The sequence below is a fragment of the Dermacentor variabilis genome, unplaced genomic scaffold (genome assembly GCF_050947875.1).
Source record: "Dermacentor variabilis isolate Ectoservices unplaced genomic scaffold, ASM5094787v1 scaffold_16, whole genome shotgun sequence".
Taxonomy (NCBI): Eukaryota; Metazoa; Arthropoda; class Arachnida; order Ixodida; family Ixodidae; genus Dermacentor; species Dermacentor variabilis.
In genome coordinates this window covers 787,842-809,512 of record NW_027460324.1, presented here as the reverse complement: position 1 = coordinate 809,512, position 21,671 = coordinate 787,842, and the positions used below count along the sequence as shown (strand labels likewise).

Genomic DNA, 21,671 nt, shown 5'->3' with positions numbered 1-21,671 from the left:
CGGTACTGCTTTCCGCGCGAAGACGGAGTGGGGGCCATCGAAGGCAAGCAAAATCCTCAAGTTGCGAACAGTGGAGTTCGCTGACGAGCGTCGAAGCACCTAGGCCTAGCATCGCAGAGCACACTTGACACAACAGCACAACCACACGCCACGCTAGCCAAAACGTAGCCTGCGCAAACAAACGAAATAGCACTGCTCCGGAAACTCTGCCGGAAGCGGAAATGCGGCCATTTGTGTATGGATGGGTGGATGGATGGATGGATTGATGGCGGCTATACCCTTTGTAACGGGCGGCGGCTGGCGCCACCTAGCCTTTTGCTCCCCCTCCTATTTTTCTTTCTTTTTTTATATCCTCTTCTCCTTAAACTAGTTTTCACTCCCCTCCTACCCCCAAAATACCTATCTAAAAAAGTATAGGAAACATTATCTCCCCGATTTATGGTATTATCTCTCCCTTGACTTCCTCCACCAATCCTCTAGCCTCCCCTTCGTTACTGCCACTCTTTTCTCGTCTATTTGCCCTCGTTCCCCGGGAAAACCCAATGCCCCTTCCAAATCTGCCACTGTTCCCTCTGCCAGAGTCGGGCGAAGGTCTGTGCATCTCGGCACTATATGCTCTGTGGTCTCCATTTCGGCTCTGCAAGCTGTGCACCAAAGGTCCACGTCTTCAAATTTAGCCCTGTATGTTTTCGTTCTCAAAACCCCCGTCCTAGCTTCGAATAATAGTGAGCTGCCTCGCGAGTTATTAAATAAGAGCTCTCTCTTAATCTCCTGTTTTTGTGACCTATACATAGATAGCGCTGGCTTTCCGAGCATTCTTTCTTCCCACATTTTTCTTTCCGCCTCCTTCACCTCCTTTCCCACACTAGAACCACGTTGGACACCCTCCCTCGGCTGTAGGTATCTATCCCTCAGCTTCCTCGTTCTGAGTGTCCACTTCGGCGGCGATGAACATAGCCAGCGTGGCCAGACCAAATCGGTCTGTGACGGCTAGATTCGGCTAGTTGTGGTACAAAGCGGTGATATGCTTCGGCTGCAAGTCGATTTCCTTCGCAAGGGCACTACACGAGGAGCCAAAGGACCTTCCGTCACGTCAAAAAGTCCGGAAAATTGGACGGCTGGGGGTTCGAGCGTCCGAAACTTCAGATGTCTTTATAGTACATTGATTCTATGGGGCTCGTGGTGGTGCCGCGAAGACGTCCAAAATATCAGGCATGTCCGAAAATTTGGGCGTACGAAAATTCAGTCGTTGACTGTATATTCATTTCGTGGTGATAGCTGTGAATGTGATGTGCAATGATCCGGGCGGGGATTTGCTGATAACGGAATAAAAGCTGTGCACACTGCCATTATCACGTGAGATGGGCGGCTATACACTGTTCTCGACTACGTGTGCGTTGCACCTTTTCTTGTTCACATGGGATCTAGTGGCCTGAAAACTATGCGATCGCAGTCTGCAGCAGGCAACGGTGTGCGTTTCCGTTACTGCCTATTGAAAGGGTGCGCTACATTTCCAGTGGCACCACGCTCTATGACACAAATAGGTGAAGATGATTATATCGCAGTAGGACTGGTAGTCATAGCTGTGAATGCCATGTGCGATGACCCCGGAGAAGATTTGCTGGTACCGAAATGAGAAACTGAGTGCGTGCTGGCGTTTTCACGTGAGACGGGCGGACGAGCAGTGAAGCTGCCATGGCAGGCAGCTATGTATATACTGTTGTTAATCGCGCGCACCTCGTGTATTTTCTTGTTTACATGGGATCTAGCAGACGGGAAACGTATCATACGATCGCAGCTTGGCAACATATGGAACGTTGGTGCCAAAAAATTGTGTTTTCCAGGAGTGCATGAACCGGTAAAACATGAGCATGACTCATTTGGGTCATTTTTTGTGTTCTCGATTGCGAACGTTGGCGCCAGGAAAACATACTTAACGAGAATATATCAGCAAAGTTCTACTGTATTCCCGAAAATGATTGTCTGAGAATACCACCCCTGTTCTTGCATTAGTCACCAGTCACCAATGTAACATCTTGCCAGCTAAGTATGGTACAGACCTCATGTGGCCAGCATTGCAAGATTCCGGGCTCGGTGATGTTGTCGGCTAGCAGGCAGTGTGGGGAGAGCGCGAGGCTGCAGGGTTGGTCAGCTGGAAAGGGATGCCCCCTCCACGTGGGGCTGCTGCACCGTGGGCGACGGCTGTGGTGACGGGGGTGGCGGTGGCGGGGGCGCAAACCCCAGCCCCGGGCGGCCCCGTGGACGCACGTGCGCAGGGACCGGCAGCAGTACCCCCGCACCGGCTGGCCCCAGCCCCCGACCGGGCTCCCAACCAAGCCGCCGGAGCAGCTGGTGGCCCACACTGGACTCTCCTACGGGAGGAGCCTTGCTGCCTACCAGCCCTACGTGCACAGATGAAATAGCCAGTTAGTGCTTAAGCAGTCACATGACATTGCACGGCAGTGCCAGTAGTGCCGACAACTTGTGGTTGAAACATGCATTAGTGACTGTGGCTTTGGTCAAGAGCACTTTGACAGATGCTTTTCACTTAAGCGTGATGCAGTGGGCATCCTGTTCACTGGCTTATCCCATGCAAGCTGAAATTAATGTCCACAAAAGTGACTGACCAAGAATGGCCCTAATAGTGCTGCCAACATTAGAAAAGTTTTCCTAGATCTAGAAACTTTAGAGCACTTTCTGGAGAAAGAGGGTAGATAGAGTTAAATGAAGGAAAAGTCTTACATTTTATGCGCAGGTTTCCCAAACCCAACAACACATTTAAACAAGAATATACGAAACACCACTCCATACATTTGAAAATTTTACTTTTTAACTACTCATTACTCAATATTTCACATAACTGAAATAAATTAATGAAACTATAGATGTGTGGAACTACGTTCAAGTAGAACAGTTACTGTTATTTGGAACAGTGTTGCACATACGTGTACCTGTTATCCAGAATTTTTCTATACACTTGTTACTGAAACCATGTCTAAGTAAGTGGTTTGATGTTCCATGTATCACAATAGGTACAGGCATGTGGAATGCTGTTCCAGGTAGCAGTGGCTATTTCACTGAAACATAGTTCCACATATTTAAAGTTATCTGAACTTAAAAAGTAAGATGAGATAAATAGAATGCCGTTCCTCATATTTTGTGATTTATGTGGAACATCATTTCATATAAGTATGTGAAAAATAATTGCAAAAACGCCACAACTGAAAACAGTGTGTCATAATCATCATCTTATAGCCCTCAATATTCAACTGGCTGATTCTTCAAACAGTGCAACCACTATACAATGTGGGAATCAGTGTCACTGCACTTTATAGTTGAGGCAGTATTTATCTTAAAGAAGCCATGACACAATCGTCTGGTTATTCTCCATTTTTCATCTTGACTGAGAGTAGAAGGACCAATATATTTATACACACAAAAAGACTGCGCTCTCAGCACACATTTTAAAGAGGTTGTGAACCACATTTTATCGGTCAAGAAATGCATTTGAAAGTAAATTAGACTATTTAAGAAATACTTTGGAGCAAAAGTACTTGAATGCGTTCGGCAGAAGCAGAGTTACGGCATAAAAACACCCCCTTTGCAGTGCTTCCACTCCTTCTTCAATTACTTGCACTACAAAGGCTACAGTGGAGCGGGACGTGCCCACAATGCTCCGCCTACTGAACGTCACCATGGTGCACAGTTCAAATTTGACCTTGGATTTTCTTTTAGACGCCACAACTTCCGATTGTGGCAACGTGCCAAATCCGGTTGGACTCAGCGAGCTGCAGTGCGCTCAACCAGTGGACTTGTTGTGACACCCCGTAGCAGCTACGGTGTCTATGCTACGAAGCAGACCGCATGCCACTGCCGTGCATATGCGCAGCACTTGCATTGTGCCCCACAAGGCTGGAGTGCATGCTTGTGTTCATATGCTCCAATCTGGCCATGCTACGTGGTGCAGACCGGCTTTGTTCTGCACCAGCTTGACCGACGGATAGTAGCCACATCCAACTTGCGCTTGTTGAAGCACTGTCAATAGCTCAATACGAAGACAAGCCTGCCAAGGCATCTAACCAGGACAGACCAGGAGTGAGAGGATGCTGGCAAGCATGAGTGTGGTCTGACCTTAAGTTTCACATGGTTCGAAGCTAGTTGAGTGTTAAAAACTAGTTGAAATTACCGAGACCCAACAGCTATGTCACCGATAAGCACGGTAGTCAAAGTTTAATTTCTATGGAGGCGGCCGCGGCCGAGTGTGAGCAGACAATAGTTGGCTTCTTCCGGAAGTATGCAATTCTTCTCGAAATTAGAAAGCAGCTTTTGGCTTAATTCAGCCAGTTTATTAAACTGCATCAATAAATATACACAGTTACAGCAGGAAGAAGCCCACTGATCCAAACACCCTCCTTGATTAATGACCGCCATTGGCCAATAGCAGTTGCCATATGGGAATCTGCTACATTACAAAATAAAGCATCCAGAAAAGAGTTAGGAGCAAGGTTTCATTGAAAAGAGTCTTTGTGAAAAACGTGACTGCACTCCGCTTGCGAGCTCCACGCACCGCACACGACTGCAAAACTTGGCTGAGATGCTCATAGCAATGTGTGCTATCTGCAGACTGTTTTTTCGCGAAGCCTAATGGATGATTCAGGATCCCTTTAACTCGACATTTCAATTTGAAATCGCTGTCTCTAAACCCCTCCCACAGACAGCGACCACCCTTTTGGCCTGAACTGTGTCACAGCTGGAAATGTGGGGGCATGGCTGCATCGTATCTTGCGCAGCAGTTCAAGATCACTGCGGACATTTTGCTCTGCACGCTCTGGCAGCCAACGGCACAGCAAAGGCTTACCCACCAAATTGTGGCAATAATTCCTTCGCAATAAAAGCAGCACCAAACTGCCAGAACACACATGCAAGAATTAACCAATAGATGGCAACCATGAAGCATTTCCAGCTACTGCAACCACTTCTGCTGCTTGCAGTACGCAAAATCATGGCCTTCGAGATCAGCTTCTATCACCAAAGGAGTCATTTCTGGGGTTGCCAATTCATTCCATCAGCACTTAGTGTTACCAGACTGCTGTACGATTCAAATGCAACATGAAAACATTCAGATACAAATTTTTTACAACACCAAATGCATTCAAATATTGCCACCTTGCTGTAGGACACATATGGTTAAACATGCAATGCATAACTCAAGCACAAAAATTACACTACATGTCTCTTTTTAAAGGGAGACGGGGTTCTTACGGCTAAAATTTAGCAAAAGATCGAATTTTGTAAAACTGCATTTTCCGAATAGGCATTATCTGTTAACTTTTGCATCTTGTGTGCTAGTATTTCAGCTATATTACACTAACTTTAAAGCTATAGAGTAGGTGATTTGTTTTTTTTTTCTTCATTTTCACAAAATACAAATTTAGGACACCCAGCAAACCTTTTACTGTAATACATCAGTACCTATCACAAATAAAAGAATAATTATTTTTGCAGCACAAAGCTAATGTTTGAAGCACACAACAGCTACCTTCTCCACAAGAAAAGCAGGAAGGTACCTATAAAGAAAGGGGTCAGACAAGGAGACGTAATCTCTCCAATGTTATTCACCACATGCTTAGCAGAAGTATTCAAGCTATTAAACTGGGAAGGCTTAGGAGTGAGGATCAACGGCGAATATCTCAACAGCCTTAGATTTGCAGATGCCATTGTCTTGTTCAGCAACACTGGGGACAAAATACAACAAATGATTGAGGACCTGAACAGAGAGAGTATAAGAGTGGGGTTGAAGATTAATATGCAGAAGACAAAGATAATGATCAATAGCCGGGAAAGGGAACAAGACTTCAGGATCGCCAGTCAGCCTCTAGAGCCTGTGGAGGAGTATGTTTACTTAGATCAATTACTCACAGGGGACCCTGATCATGAGAAGGAAATTTACAGAAGAATAAAAATGGGTTGCAGCACATTCGGCAGACATTGTCAGATCCTGACTGGGAGCTTACCATTATCATTAAAAAGGAAGGTGTACAATCAGTGCATTTTACCTATGCTGACATATGGGGCAGAGACATGGTGACTGACAAAAAAGCTTGAGAACAAGTTAAGGACTGCGCAAAGAGCAATGGAACGAAGAATGCTAGGCATAACGTTAAGAGACAGAAAGAGAGTGGTTTGGATCAGAAAGAAAACAGGTATAGCTGATATTCTAATTGACATTAAGAGAAAGAGATGGAGCTGGGCAGGTCATGTAATGTGCAGGTAGAATAACCGTTGGACCATTAGGCTTACAGAATGGGTACCAAGAGAAGTTAAGTGCAGTCGAGGACTGCAGAAGACTAGGTGGGGCGATGAAATTAGGAAATTCGCGGATGCTAGTTGGAATCGGCTGGCGCAGGACAGGGGTAATTGTAGATTATAGGAAGAGGCCTTTGTCCTGCAGTGGACATAAAATAGGCTGATGATGATGATAAAATAGTGAACCTGCAACTGGCCCACTGCAAGTTCAATGTGGTGCTTTTCTTGCCAAGACACTCCTGAACTTGTTCAACTGCTACATGGTCAGCATGGCACAGAGGCCAAATGCAAGTGACCAAGGTTGGGAAAGAAATTTTTAGTGCGGTATATAGTGCAGCCCACTTATAACAATATATTGGTTATAAAACCAATACTTCAAAGTATCAACTTATGGGCTATGAGGAAAAGTCCCATATATAACAATATATAATTCACCACATATTGGATATAACGATCGAAATTTTCCAAGCAGAATAATTGTGAAATGTGCTTTTCTAAGTTTCCCTCAACCGAGACAGGGCGAAAAGTTTGTCTACGCGAGTTCGTATCTGCCCCCATTACTTCGTAGCATGTCCCATCAGCGCACCGATTGCGAAAGCCAGAGAGAGCATCGCAAGTTGGCGCAGCTTGCCACAAGATGGCACCAGCTGTCACCGGCAAGCGTCCAGAAAGAGAGAAAAAGGAAAGCACGAAGTGAACTGCGCCTGCACTCCCTTTTTACAATCTCCTTCTCTTCCTCAGTGAGCACGAAAATGGGCCACGGAAGCAGCGGTAGGTGCCCGACAAAGTGCAAAGCCGTGTCGTTTGAGACGAAGCTGCAAATTTTGCAAGACTCAAAGTACCTGCTCTCGATGATATCGACGATTCTGAAAACTGCGAGCGCCACGATCATGAATGCTAGAACCAGTGACCATGCCGATGAACATTAACGGTGGGCTTTGTGTGCCAGGGCAAAACCTTCATGTGTGAAACCAACACGGTAGCAGCCGCTGACATTACCGAACTCTGGGAGCATGTTGCTACTGGTGATTAAATAGGTGGTGCTTCGATGGAAGAGTATGTGAGTGCAGAAAGCGCTGCCTTGTTCTGCGAAGATTCTCCAACGGGGCGATCATTGTCGCGACAGACAGCGGCGACGAGATTGACAATGGCCCGTCTTTGACACCGATCTCAATGTTCAAGCAAAGTGCACTGTAGTCGATAGAGTTGGTCACTGATTTCATGTACGCTAAATTATAGCTGCCAGTGTTCGCGCAGCCGCTGGACGCGATGTAAACCGTGGTTGTGAATCTGAAACTTCCGCAAAAGCAAGTGCAGATTTCTGACTATTTCAGCACGCTGAACACTTGATGTGCTGTTTCGAGGTATAAATAAACATTTCATTTTTCACAGTCGTCTTTCTACAACGTCAATTCTTTATCGTAAGTGGCAAATTTGGTTTCGGAGTTACGCAGGTATGACCGGCAGCCCTTCTTCTTTTTTTTTTTTAGCGGCAGTCTACATATAGCAATGATTGGCTATTACGATCGGATTTTTTGGTTCTTGATATCATTTTAAGTGGACTGCACTGTATAGGAGACACACAAGCACCAACTTCCAAAGGATGTATAACATTGGACACGGTATCTATACACGCAGGAAAACCACAGGGAAACCAAACCAATCATATGCTGCAGGAGCGCATGCACAACGGCAAAAAGCATTTGGCTATCACCAGCCATCACCAAGACAATATAGTTCTTTCTTGGATAAAGAAACTGATGATGAACTATCACATTCCTAATCATCACTCAGTATTTTTGCTGCCTCAACAATCTTCCTCATGTAACAATCTCAGAACACAAACAAAATGATGATGTTTCCAACAAAGGTTATCAAAATGCGGCATACACCCACAATCACAACCATGACATCCAGGGTAACCTTCAACTCCCTTACACATGTTGCTATTTCCGAGCACAATAGGAACTTAACAGAAATGTCTGCTTATGCTGCACTAAAGTTCAAGGGTTATGGATTACCAAATAGCTTGAACCAACAGTTTGCTCAATCTTACAAGAGCCTTCCCAGATTCGTTTGGAGAGAGCAACGGAACCCACCTGGTACTACGGGTCCTGCAGGGGGTGTGCGACGCCGGCGCTTGACCTCTGCCAGGCAGCTGCGAGGTGCACGCTCATTCAATGCAGACCCTGGCCAGTTCCTGGGAAGGACAAGCTCCACATATACCTCGTGACAGCCTTAAATAAAAGCCCCATAGGCAAATATCAAATTGATCTAGGGTGACTTATAGTGGCCTTTACAACTCCTAGACATTTCTTCATTGCTAAGAGATGACCTACCATATATTGCCATGCATAAGTCAACCAGGGATATTAGAGGACCCTACCGTCTTGCTTGCATTCCCAAAGATGGGAGGGAAAAAATGTTTCAAAAACAAAAGTCCTGGGAAGTCTATCTTTCATGCTGAGCCACTGCTGCTTAGTGATGCTGACATTTAACCCTTTCAGTGCCACTGATGTACCGGCACGTTCTCCACTCTCTCCCCTCGGATACCAAGAGTGCACTTTTCATTAACCATGTCATTTTTTTCTTTCTGCATAAACAAAAATAAACCATTGTGTTCATTTTATAGTATCTGAGAAATAAAAACCTAATGCTGATGGTGCGTCACCTCTGAAAAAACAGGACACTGAAAGGGTTAAGTGACTTGGTGAGTAGCCATGTGCTTGTGCTGCCCTTAACTCGCAATGAAGCCTTTTGTGCAAGGTACCCCATCTCCATGTTCCTAAATCTATGCAAATCAGCGAAATCTACAGACTGCGTCAGCCAAAAGAGAAGTAGGGTTGCCACCGAGTAGGTTTTTCCTTTACGGTGCCAGCTGCCAGTTTGAGCACCACACCTGCATGCCATTTTCCAGTTTTCTGGTTCTTAAATTGACCCATTACAAATTGCATCACGAGTGCTTTGCCAGGTGTTCACACATAGCAGGCAACTGAACTGTTGCAAGTGAATCCTTTCTGAACTGTTTCACGTTCTCACCACCATGTTATTTCAAGTGGCAAGACTAGACCGGCCATCCTTTTTCTTAATGCGATTGCCATTCTTTGAAACTTCAACTACTTTTCTGCATGATGGCCATTTCTAACCATGCCCACCTGGGCCACTGGGCATGTGAACATTCTTGGCCAATACTGCAGAATGGGCATGTGCCACTGGCCCAGACAGGCAAGCAGAACAGGAGGCAAGAAGTGAAGAAGTCGGCATCAACGGAAGCCAAGTGTGGGGAAACAAGCGAAGGGAACAGAAGGGGACCAGAGTGTGCATCGAGCGCTGGTCAGGGAAGAGAAAGGAAGGGAAGGATTTGGCAATTCGGGGTGCCGCTACATAGCTTCAATGGTAATCGCATTGTCGGCATTCATCATGAGGTGGGTTTTGCCTTAACTTATTTTTATCCCTAGCAGTCCTCTGCTAACCTTCAATAAATCTTCTCAGTCACCACTAACTGAATGCACTTATCTTGGCTGCTTTATACAGTAGAACCTTGTTTGTATGGTCTAGAAAAAAAACATGATAACAAACATACTGACCGGGAGAAGGTGCGATCTGAAGTCGCTAAAGCTTTTGCAGACTTAACTGTAGTTGACACCTGTGCAGTGCGAAGCACTGTGCAAATCTTTGTAGCATGAGACACTGGCTCATGCTGAGCTACTGCGGCCCGGGCAGCTCAAGACGGGTGTAGCAGTTGTGGTTTTGGCAAGCTTAAATTTGTGCTCCTCGAATTCGGCCTGAGTTAGCAGCTTCTTTGAGCGAGACATTTTGGAGAGAAGTTTTTACGGACCCCCTGGGTACAAATTGATATGGCGCAATATGCCAATGTGCATCAAGCTGGTGGGGCTCGAGTGCCCAAAGATGTGTACTGTCATTTTCCTACTGCATAGTTTTTTTAAAGAAGGCGACAGGAAATCAAAACAATATCGAGCTGGTAAGCGATGCAGGGATATGGTGCTGTCAGAACGAAACATGACGCTTACTTCGCCATGCTTACAGCAGGGAAGGGCAACAGGTTTGGGTAATCACATATTAAAAGCGTGCAGTATGCCTCCAATGGCACTACACCAAATGCACTGTGACAAAGACAGATGAAGAAGCTTAACACAATAGGGTTGGCCGTGATAGCTATGTAAAGAGCAAAGTGACTGCATTTCAACGGTGCAACTGCTTCATTCAAACCCCCTGTCCTCTGCCTCATGCACGCAGTGATGCCACCCTAAAGAAACGGACAAGATGGTTGATGATGACAGCAGCGCCATGGTGTCTTTTAAAGTTCGCTCCTTAGTCTCATAGTCTTGGACAAGTTTTCCAGCTGGCGGCGGTCGAATTGGTGGAACTCGTAGGTGCTCTTGTCGTCGCTTTCTGATTCTGCAACAACCCGATGCATTGGCTGCGGTGGCAGTTCCTACTGGCATCCCACCATGCTGGAACGGAAGCCCACGAATAATCCGACGGCACGTGAACAACTGAAAGAAGCACCAAAGGAGCTTGCTTCCTTTTCTTCTTGGACTTGTGGATTATGTGCAGGTCACCCATGTCATCGTTCTGGCTTTCAATGTAGGCGTTACGAAGCTGTCTGCTAGTACATAGGCCACAATGGTCCATGGCAATCACAATGCTTCCGGGACAATTGCACTCTTTCAGTCGACTTTGATTGTAGCTGTCCAATATGGAGTCACTGGGTACCTCTGTGGGTCGCGACCTTGCCAGTGTAGTCGGCAGGAGATAGCCTTGTTGATCGATGAAGTTTAAGCATCTTTGCTGAAGACGTCGGTGCAGTTGCATACAACCCGCCTCAGTGGTGACATCCTCCATACAATAGTACTTGCACTGGGACGACCTGAACCAGGGTGGCGGCACGTAGCTGCTCTTTTCACTGGAAAAGTAGTCATTCTTGTGACAGTCGTTATGGCAGCTTGTCTGCTTTTTGTTATTGAAGAAGATCTTAGAAGGCCCCAACACTGTCGATATGCTCGTCTTGGGGCTACGGTTCCGAGCGCGGCCTTGCTGATGGTATTCGGTCTCATCGTTGCGGTGTAGAGAGGAGCAAGAGCGATGACAATTTTTTTTTGGTTTTGGTTCTGATGTTGGTGGGGCTAAACCAACATCATGCGCACTAAATAGGAGTTGGTTTGTATGACATGGCTGGTCATTAACATCTGTTCCATATACATTGCACGGTAATCAAATTGGCGCCATGGTATGTCATAATATATATGTGGACGCTTGAGGAACTGGTAGCTTGAACTTGTCCTCTGTTCTAGCCGTGGTCTGGAGGCCCGTGTCAGCTATTAACTTGTTGTTGTACAGTATTAGCTGGCACTGTACCCTCGCCTCAGTCCAGGGGTGTAGCTGAAGCCCCACAAGCCCCCCCCCCCTTGAAATTTTTTCGTGCTGTCCATGCACCACCGGCCAAAGCAACCCCCGGCGCCAGAAATCATTCTGGATTTTGTCTAGAATGTCTTTTTCACACTCAAAAAGACATTGCACTGCGAATATTGTGAACTCGGGCTGCATTTCACAGCAACACTTGTGCACTGGGAGTCACATAACGCAAGGAGCCCTGTCAGAGCACCAAGTTTCAAGGGCGCTTTGATGGCAAACAGGCTCATCATGGCATCTTTGGCCACGGAATCTACGGAGCGCATGAATGTCAATTGCGAAACTATATGGGCATAAAGTTCTCATCTTTTAATGTGAAAGGTGCATTGACATTTCCAAAATGGTGCTTTAGATTTTCAATTCCGGAACTTTGTGGGTTTAGTGTTGTTATAAATATTTGATGCCAAAGGTGCATTGACTTTTCTAAAGTCATACATTGGCACATACAACGAGACAAGCCAAATCGAAACACTATTAGACAAGTTGACATGCTTTCCTCTGCATTCTTTTTATTTTTTTCATTTTGATGCTCCAGCCCCACAAAAGAAAAAAGACGTTGCACCGCAGCAAGTTGCCGCATGGTGAAAGTTCGACTTTGTAACCTCTTTTGCAGAAAGTAATGGGCCACAGGATACTACACTTGCAGGAGACTCTTATATTATTGCGATAGCAATTATGTGAACACTCCAGGTGCATTTCCACCGTCACCCTCATGTTCCGTATAAAGTTCAAGGGCGGTAACATCCTGACCACGCGCCGCGTGCTGCATGTGCAAGTGGAAGCGCAGGGTGGGGGAGGGGGGGGGGGTTAGCATGGGTGAGCCATCAATGGTGGCTCAGTCTTGTGTGCACAAGGGAGAAAAGCAGGGAGGAAGCGCGCCACCCTCCACCGCGTGCGATACATTGGGAGAGTGGAGGGAGGGGGGGCGGGCCTTAGGATTCTGTGATCTATGAATATGTGATTGCACGACATGTTTATTTGCCTTGCTTGACGCATTAAATACAGTGACCTTCGTTTAGATATGTAGATTTATTGGAGTTATACATATATTTAAATATCTTGTTGCAAGGTTTCGTGTATGCGTGCAGTGAACATTGTTTCCAGTGACACTTTTTTGCCCTTTATCAAGCTGCATCTTCGCATTTGGAGATTCCATTGTACCTTCGCATTACTAATGTACAAGGGCGAGACAAATTAAAGTGAGCCAACCCACCCCGCACAATAATGGTTCGGTTCATTATCTGTGAGGCACGCGCATAGCACACGGGCATCTCTCATTTAGAAAAGTGACACGCAGGTGTGAGGATAAATGTTCTTTAATGCTCTCATACAATGGGTTGAACATGGTTGCGTAACATAATGGACGCCCCAAAAGTTTATCAGCGTGGTGCCGTGAGGTTTTTTTTCTTTTTGACAGCTGAAGTTGTTTCCCCAAAAGAAATGAGTCTCCGTGTGGCTGCCGTGTATGTTGAACATTACATTTCGTTGACCACTGTGAAGCGTTGGAGCAAACTGTTCAAAGAAGGACGTGAAGGTTGCAAAGACGATCCAAGACCGGGCCAAAGCCACTGTGCTATCACCCTCACCACAATTGCAAAGGTTGATGAGCTGGCAGAGCGTGTGAACATCAGTCACGGTTCAGTTCACGCAATAATTCATGAAAATTTCGGTTATCGGCTCTTGTGTACGCAATGACTGCCCACGATTTTGAACCACCGCCAGAAGACGGAGAAGTTCGGCGCTGCCTTGACTCATCTGATCCAGTATCGCAATGAGGGTAACGACTTCTTGTTTGCAGTTGTGAACGGGGACGAATCGTGGTGCCACTACTACAAGCCTAAAATACGACGGCAAAGCTTACAGTGGAAACATTCGAATTCACCAGCCCCAAAGAAAGCAAAGGCCATTGTTTCCGCCGGAAAGGTGTTGCTGACTTTTTTGTTTGTTTTTTTTCAATCGTCAGGGCCCATTACTGATCGAATTTGCTAAACCTGTAGAGACTATCAATCGTTTCTGATACTGCGAAACACCAGATCGGCTGCGTGTCGCAATCAAGAACAAACAATGTGGAAAATAGACGAATCGGGTCATCTTGCTCCACCACAATGCCCGTCCCCACATGGCTGATGTGGTTTACACTAAACTGGCAAACTTCAAGAGGGAAATGCGGCAACCTCTGCCATACAGCCCAGACCTGTTGCCTTGTGACTTCCACAATTTCCGGAAATTGAAGAAACAGCTCAAGGGAACCAGATTCGTGTGGGATGATGACGTGAAAGAGTCAGTTACAGATTTCTTGAAGCAGCAACCCAAGGAGCTTTATGGGACAGGAATCATGCAACTCATTAGCCAGAGGGACAAATGTCTCAATGCTCATGAAGACTACTTTTAAATGAAGTATCCCGTTTGTCATATATTCGCATTGGCTCACTGTAATTTGACTCGCCCTTGGTATATTTTGCAGAACTCCTGCTTTTTAAATGTGCTCTTTGTTGCGACTATAATTTAGGTGCAAATTACAATACACGACCAGTGACAGGTGCTCCTGCTCAATACATTGTAACAAAGAAAAGCGTCATTGAGATTTTTCCTGGCTGTTACATGTGTACAAATATCTAAACAAGGTTCTTGAATAAGAAAGTTTCATTAAAATATTTGTCCTCAACTTGTTCATTTCATGGCCTTTACATTTCCCATATCAGCGGCATGCACTCCTTTGCTGGTTGCAAACTGATATAGTTCTAAAGTTTGTGTGATATTTCCTTTAATTATTAAATAGACAAAAAACACGTAAGCATCGATATCAGTTATTTTGAGCACAATTTTCGGGACATACGAGTGTACTATTCTTTTATGAAAAAATACATATTTTACTTGTCTTGACAGCGCATAGCATTCAATAATTCGTTTGAAGCAACTTTGGCAATGTCAATGCGGTTATTATTTGTGTATTTGATGCCTCGACAAATTATTTAAGGAGGAGGCCGAGCTGCAACGTTCCCCCCCACCCCCACCCCTGGTATGAAATTTCTGGCTACGCCACTGCCTCTTTGGTAGCTGTTCCTTGCGCTGCGTCGACGTTCTGGCTTTTGCGCTGACATTCGAGTGCTTATCGGATGGACCGACTGGATGTACTGCCTGCTGTCCTCAATAAGGGCTAGCTGCAGTTGGTAGAGACGCAATGGCAGTGCAGGAAAACAAGACGAAACCAAACCTGGCTGATCATGTGCCAGATCTTCTCGTCATGTTGAAGGGTCTAGTAAACTCAGCTTTGTATTCATCGTCGCTCACAAGCTCTTCAATTTTAGTGCTCATTTCAGTGAGAAGACAAACGGTTTTTGTCATTGAGTTCAATCAGGAGCACTTGTTACGCGGTAGGCATCAGCTGCATTTCCTTCAAGGCTCTGGTTGCGGAGTTTCAAATGCGCCGCAACCGGAGCTGACGGCGTAGTCAGTCCATAAATGGTTGTGCGGATGGCAGTCTCCTTCGCAGGTTTTTGTACTACAGTGAAACCTCGTTAAACCGTACGTAGTTGGCCGGAGCTCAGAAGAAGTATGTACTAAACGGTAGTACTGTTTAACTGAAATAGCATGAGATCGACCACTTACCTGTCAAAAATAGAACTCAGAGAGAGTGCGATGAAAGGGTAAAAAAACATGCAGTATTTATTCACTTCGCATGACAAAAGTGTTATTTTCGTTTGATGCCACGGCGGCCTAGCAGCGACGATAGCGACCTCAAACTTACTGAAGCTGCGAGCCAGCTTTTCAGCCAGCCCCCTCTTCTCGGCAAACACTCACATGGCAGATTCCCTGTTGGCGTTACGTATTCTCCGTGCACGCGTGCGGTACCGGTGCAAAAATTGCGGGGCGCCTTTTTCATTGCTGGGTACTGTTCTCGTCGTGACGACTGCATTCATGAGGCTGACGTAGCGCGCAGCTTCTGCCACTGTCGGGCCGGTATTGCCCATGCTGTCGCTTTCCGTGTCGTCCTCATCACTGTCACTAGCTGACACTTCGGCAACAACAGAGGCAACGATGGCGAAAAGTTTAATCTCGTAGCCGACATCCCTTCACAGTCGCAGCAGCGTTGCTGAGCAACTTCTTTGCATTCCAAATACTACACACCGTAGTCAACAGCAGACCCCTGTCGCATGCCAGCGCCAACTTCTTCGTGTCATGTTTGATAGCACGAACAATGTCTAATTTTTCTTCTATGCTGAGCCTCTGGCGCATTTTTTTATCCGAGCTTCGACACGATGCGAGTCCTCGCATGCATGATGCTGGCACGCCGCCGAAATTATGTTGATGTTGATGTGGCTTCACGCGCGAACGCACAGGGCGCTTGGGGGCTGCTGTTCCGATCTCTGAGGCTTGTAGTTCTGCCGGGCTGCCCGATGGAGACGACGTACCACCGTGTTTGGGAGACGAAAAGTTGAAAGACTACTTGTTAACCGATACATAAGCAATAAGCTGGTACAGTTTATGCGGATACAAAACACATTATGTTCAATGACCGCCGAGTCGGGGATTTGACTGTACTACTATTAAAACGAAACTACTGTTTAAGCAGCAACGGTTTAACAAGCTTTCACTGTATAGCAATGTATAGAATGAAGCGACTGCACGTTCAGCTGCGGTTGATCAGCGCGACTGCTTTATTCGAACCCCACATCCTTTCGCTTGGGCGCACGGTGATGGCATGCTTCTTTCTCTTTTGTTCTCAACAGCTGTGAATGCAGCATGCGACATGCAACCCATGAGGAGATATGCTGCTATCAGAATAGGAAAGTGAGTGAGCGCTGGCGTTTTGACAATACGGCTGGGCGAGTGCTGCAGGGATGCTGCTGTGGCGCGCGGCTGCTGTGCTCGATTGCAATAGACTTAAGCTTTTTCTTGTTTACATGGGATCTAGCAGCCACAAATCGTATCATACGATCGCAGTTTGGCGATGTACCGAAAGTTGGTGCCAAAAGATCATTGGTTCCGGGAACGCATGAAATTGTAAGAAAGGAGCATAACTGTATCGGGTTATCATGTGCTTTCGGTCGCGAACATTGGTGCTGGGAAATCATATGTAATGGGACCGTATCAACAAGGTTCTACTGCGTTAAGTCTTCATTCTCATTTTGTTTGCATTTCTGTGTACAGCATTTGGAGAAGACTTGCACTGAATATATATATGGTGAAGCATTTGCAAACTCTTCATTAGATCTCATTCAGTGCCATACCAGGCTCCTAGAACTTCCAAAGTTTGTAAAAATTATCTTATACAGTCGAAACCCGCAATAACGAAATCCCGCAACAACGAAATTCTCGCAACAGAGATACATTTTCATATCCCCGGCAAGCAAACACCCATAGGATTTAATGCATTTCGTACCTTTCGGCAATGAAACGTCACTGTACTGCAATTCCGCATCAACGAAATTTGCCGGGAACGTTACTCCGCAAATTACCTACTCACGTAAGGCTAGCAGGCTCCAAAAGTGGCTCAAATGCAATTATTCTGCACTAAAATTGCATAGAATACTACCACATTACATAACTGAGGTGTTTTAGTGCATGAAAAGGGACGAAAGACAGTGGCAAGACAGTGGCAAGACTGTCTTTCGTCCCTTTTCGTGCGCTAAAATGCCTCAGTTAGGGAATACCAGCATGCCCTAACCTACGCTCTTTCAAAATACCACATTACACTTGTGTGGGAGCCACCATTTTTGTTTACAAAAACAACGAAGCACCGGAAGCGGTCAGTGTGCTGGAAACACATCATGGCCGCCATCTTGTTTGTTGATCGCCCATTTAAAGCAGCATGCATGTTGCTACCAACATGAGATGACGGCTTTTGCATGCCTACTATAGGCGAGATCGTGGGTCGTTGTTCGAAACGCGCATTCAGTTTGCGTTCCTCGTGGCTGATGATTCGGCGGGGCTTAGGCCAATCATGTGAGGCAAAACTGAACGTAAACTGAACGCACGTTTCGAAGAACAATCGCCGATTGCGGCAGTTCACTGCGGAATGTGCACCTCGGTGAGAACAATGCACCAAAAACAAGGAAATCCACATCCCACTGATATGGAATTGTTTATGGTGCTTGAGATGGCGGTCGCAGCATATGGAGTGTCATGCATCGGGCCATGATTGAGCGATCGTCCGGGAATATGTATCCCTTGCTTCAATAACCCTAGTTCTGGTGCCACCCGATAGGCATCGTGTGCGGATTCGGTGCCGGCCATAGATTTACGCTAAAAGGCCATTATCTCGATCGTTTGCCTTTGGGTACACAAGATACAATCAATTTTGCACTCGGCACCGGACGCGTTGGTGCCTACGCGCAACAGCTTGCGCTGGAGAAATGCTGCTGCATGCACTGTTGCTCTGCGTGCGGTGCCAAGTTACGCAAAATCTTGCAAAAGTGATCGCATCTCTGAAAGCAACTGACAAAGAATACTGCGCTACGGCAGTGCTGTCACTGCTGGTCGACCCATGTGGCGCACTTTGCACTGTCGGCAATAAGGTTCTATATCCTCGAGCAAAGCTTGCAAAGTAGGCTAATGGGATTTTGACAGTAAAGTTTTGTTCTGCGATACATTACCTATCTGTGCTGTTTCTTTTCACAACAATGAAATTCCCACAAAAGCAAATTTTTCCGTGTTCCCCGCTGATTTCGTTATTGTGAGGTTCAACTGTACATCTTTGATGTCTTTTATGTATTAGTTGTTTGTATTTGCATACATCTGCAAAGGCTTTTTTTTTTTCCCTTAAGACTGCAATACTTCCTTTCTGAAGAAACATCATGGGGTGCCTTTGCAGGTTTGTGTAATCTCAACGGGTAATGCGTACACATCTGTTTCTAAATCTCATTCACTCGATGGATTTCCGCAGAATTCACTTGCTTACTGAGTGTGAAGTCTATTTTGATCCATTTTGTATCTTCTTGCAAGTAACAGAAAATATGCGCACTAAAGAAGTTAGCGCAGAAAAAAAAAAGCACTATGCCAACACTGCACCACTAGCAGAGCTGCCTGTAGTTTTGCAGCTTCACTTATCTATGAATCTGGCCAATGGGCCATGAATCTATAACAGGAACCCACACAGAGCCAGATGCAGTAAAAGACGATAAACTTACTCCGATTTCGAAAGCAACTCCAGTGATCTATGAGATGAGGTTGTGGGCAGTGATATCGACACCACCTGCAGGTTGGAAAGAAGAAAAGGTTCAGAGGGCAAGATGAAGACAAAATCACAAAGTAATGAAACAGGTGACAAGCATTTTGCTCCGGTGAGAGGGAATGTTTCTCATGGACTCACGTTAGCCAGCAAGAGGTGAGAGCAGTTTCACAACAAATGTGCTTCACTGAATGGCACACAGCCAACAGGACAGATTTCACGTGAGACAATGACTCTGCACACTGAGTGTAGCAGATGGCAGAACACGATGCTTGAACGTGGTGTAGCCACAAGCTTCTCTTCTTTTCGAAATAAATTTAACGCAAAATTTAAAGGCCAATTGCAACTGAATTTTGGACTGCATAAAAACTGCACTTTAGGAATGTGTAGATACAGAGACGCCTCTGTGCAAATGTGACATCAAAATATGAACGGAAGTGTCGCAGAAAGATTGCAAAAATAGCCATTTTTGATACAGAAACAGAAAAGAAAACATTGCCATCAGTGCTCGCCAAAAGTGACGCATGACCTACAAGCGCGCAGCTCCTCGGCCTGACCTGTGAGATAAGGCAGTGCCCGAGGCTGCCCGCAGCATGCCGAGTTATGTCGGAGGCAGCAACAACCACTAGGTGCACACACCGTCTATTTAAGTGCTGTTTAAAAAAGGCTGCTAACAAGAAAACTACACAGTTATCAGCCCTACTTCATTGCAAAGGTTGCTCCACTGGAACATACTAGGCACTCATCTATAACAAATTTAGCCAAACTGAAATTTCGTAGCAGTTGGCCTTTAAGGATGCTGCCCTTACACAAGAATGTGTGGTATTTCAAGGTAATCAGATCACAATAAAGTAAAACCTCGTTAAACCGTACCGGCTTAAACAGTAGTTTCGTTTTAAAAGTAGTAAAGTCAAATCCCCGACTCAGCGGCCATTGAACATAATGTGTTTCGTATCCGCATAAACTGTACCAGCTTACTGTGTACGCATCGGTTAAAACGTAGCGTTTGAACTTTTCGTCGCGCAAACACGGCGCTGCGCCGTCTCCATCGGGCGGCCCGGCAGAACAACACGCCTCAGAGATCGGAACAACGGCCTCCAAGCGCCCTGTGCGTTTGCGCGTGAAGCCACATCAACATCATTTCGACGCGGTGCCAGAGAGCGTTATGGCGTCGTGCAAGCGAGGACTCGCGTCGTTCCGAAGCTTGGATAAAAAAGACGCCGGGTGCTCAGCATAGAAGAAAAATTAGACATCGTCCGTGCTATCGAACGTGACACGAAGAAGTCGGCGCTGACACGCAACAGGGATCTGCTGTTGACTACAGTGTGTGGCATTTGGAATGCGAAGAAGTTGCTCGGCAGCGCTGCTGCGACCGCGAAGATATGTCGGCTACGAGGTTCGACTTTTCGCCATCGTTGCCTCTGTTGTTGCCGAAGTGTCGACTAGCGACAGTGACGAGGACGATACGGAAAGCGATAGCACGAGCGATTCAGGCCCGACAGTGGCATAAGCTGCGCGTTGCGTCAGCCTCATGAATGCAATCGTCGCGACGACAATAGGGGCGCGATAACGTAACTCTATTCCAAATGAAAATTATTCTAAACTCCGGCACCCGTAATGAAAAAGGCGCCCCCGGGACTTCTGCAGCACTACGGCGCACGTGCACGGTGAATACTTAACGCCAACGAGGAATCTGTTATGCGAATGTTTGCCGAGAAGAGGGGGCTGGCTGAAAAGCTGGCACGCAGCTTCAGTAAGTTTGAGGCCGCTGTCGTCGGCGTGCTAGGCAGACGACAGCGGCGAAAATAACGCTTTTGTCGCGCGAAGTGAATAAATACTGCGTGTTTTTTCCCCTTTCATCGCACTCTCTCTGAGTTCAGTTTTCGACAGGTAAGTGGGTGATCTCATGCTATTCGGTTAAACAGTACTACCGTTTAGTACGTACCTTTCCCGAGCTCCGGCGAACTACGGTTTAACGAGCTTTCACTGTATAACTAAAGTAGAGTGCCGATTCTTACTATTTTCATTTTATCATGGTACAAGCACACACTGTTGGTGAGTGTCACTGCATGGTGTGTGGAAACGCTGTTAAGGTGCGACCCACACAAGGACACTACTACCCTTGTTACACGTGCACCCCTAACCACTGTTAAACTTAACAGTGGTTCTCATTTAACTAATTTTAATGCCAACCGCAGTTTCCCGGAGTTACGCGCACATTTCTATTCACGGTTAACGGTGGCGATAAATAAGCCATGCCATTTGAATTTCCACTGGGATTCGAAGACGCGGCCCAAATAATGCAATAATTTAAAGGTAATTTCAACACAACATGTGTATGGTGTGAACCGCAGGCACGGCACGCCGGAGAACTCGTCTCCGGCGTATCTTTTCCATATCTTTTCGTATCTTTTCCAGACAATATCAAAGTGGCTCGCATGTCTGCGCAGAAAACTGAAGACTATGCAGCCTCAACTAACTACTGCGTCTTTTCGCACACACAATTCGTTGTGCAACTTTATTTTGACACTGTCCCACAAAAAGTTCGATTAGCATAGGCAGTAGCCGGCCGCACTTCATACCTATTGTATGGCCCTTCGTCGGCGGCAAGAGTGCCGTTGCGCTTGTGTCACCTCGAAGTAGAGGTAGCCATTCCAAGTATTTCAGCACAGAGCAGCCAAATTATCTTACGGTTATCATGGCCTCCATATTTGCTCCAGGTCAATTCACATGCTATTAAATGAGCTGCGGAGGATCCACA

The 21,671-nt window shown here is 46.1% G+C and overlaps 1 protein-coding gene across 8 annotated transcripts in view; it reads right to left on the bottom strand.

Moving 5' to 3' along the window:
- Window positions 1-21,671, bottom strand: part of LOC142568075 (G patch domain-containing protein 2-like) — a 127,035-nt gene that overhangs the window by 28,578 nt on the left and 76,786 nt on the right. For 5 of the 8 annotated variants that reach the window (XM_075678170.1, XM_075678177.1, XM_075678175.1 and 2 more), the window contains 3 exons: window positions 18,870-18,934; window positions 8,406-8,506; window positions 2,061-2,402 (listed from right to left, as the gene is read on the bottom strand). In XM_075678170.1, the coding sequence (XP_075534285.1) occupies window positions 2,149-2,402; window positions 8,406-8,506; window positions 18,870-18,934 (420 nt within the window). In that variant the 3' untranslated portion in view covers window positions 2,061-2,148. The remainder of the gene's footprint in view (window positions 1-2,060; window positions 2,403-8,405; window positions 8,507-18,869; window positions 18,935-21,671) is intronic. The other 3 variants (XM_075678172.1, XM_075678176.1, XM_075678174.1) reach the window with 1 other exon arrangement.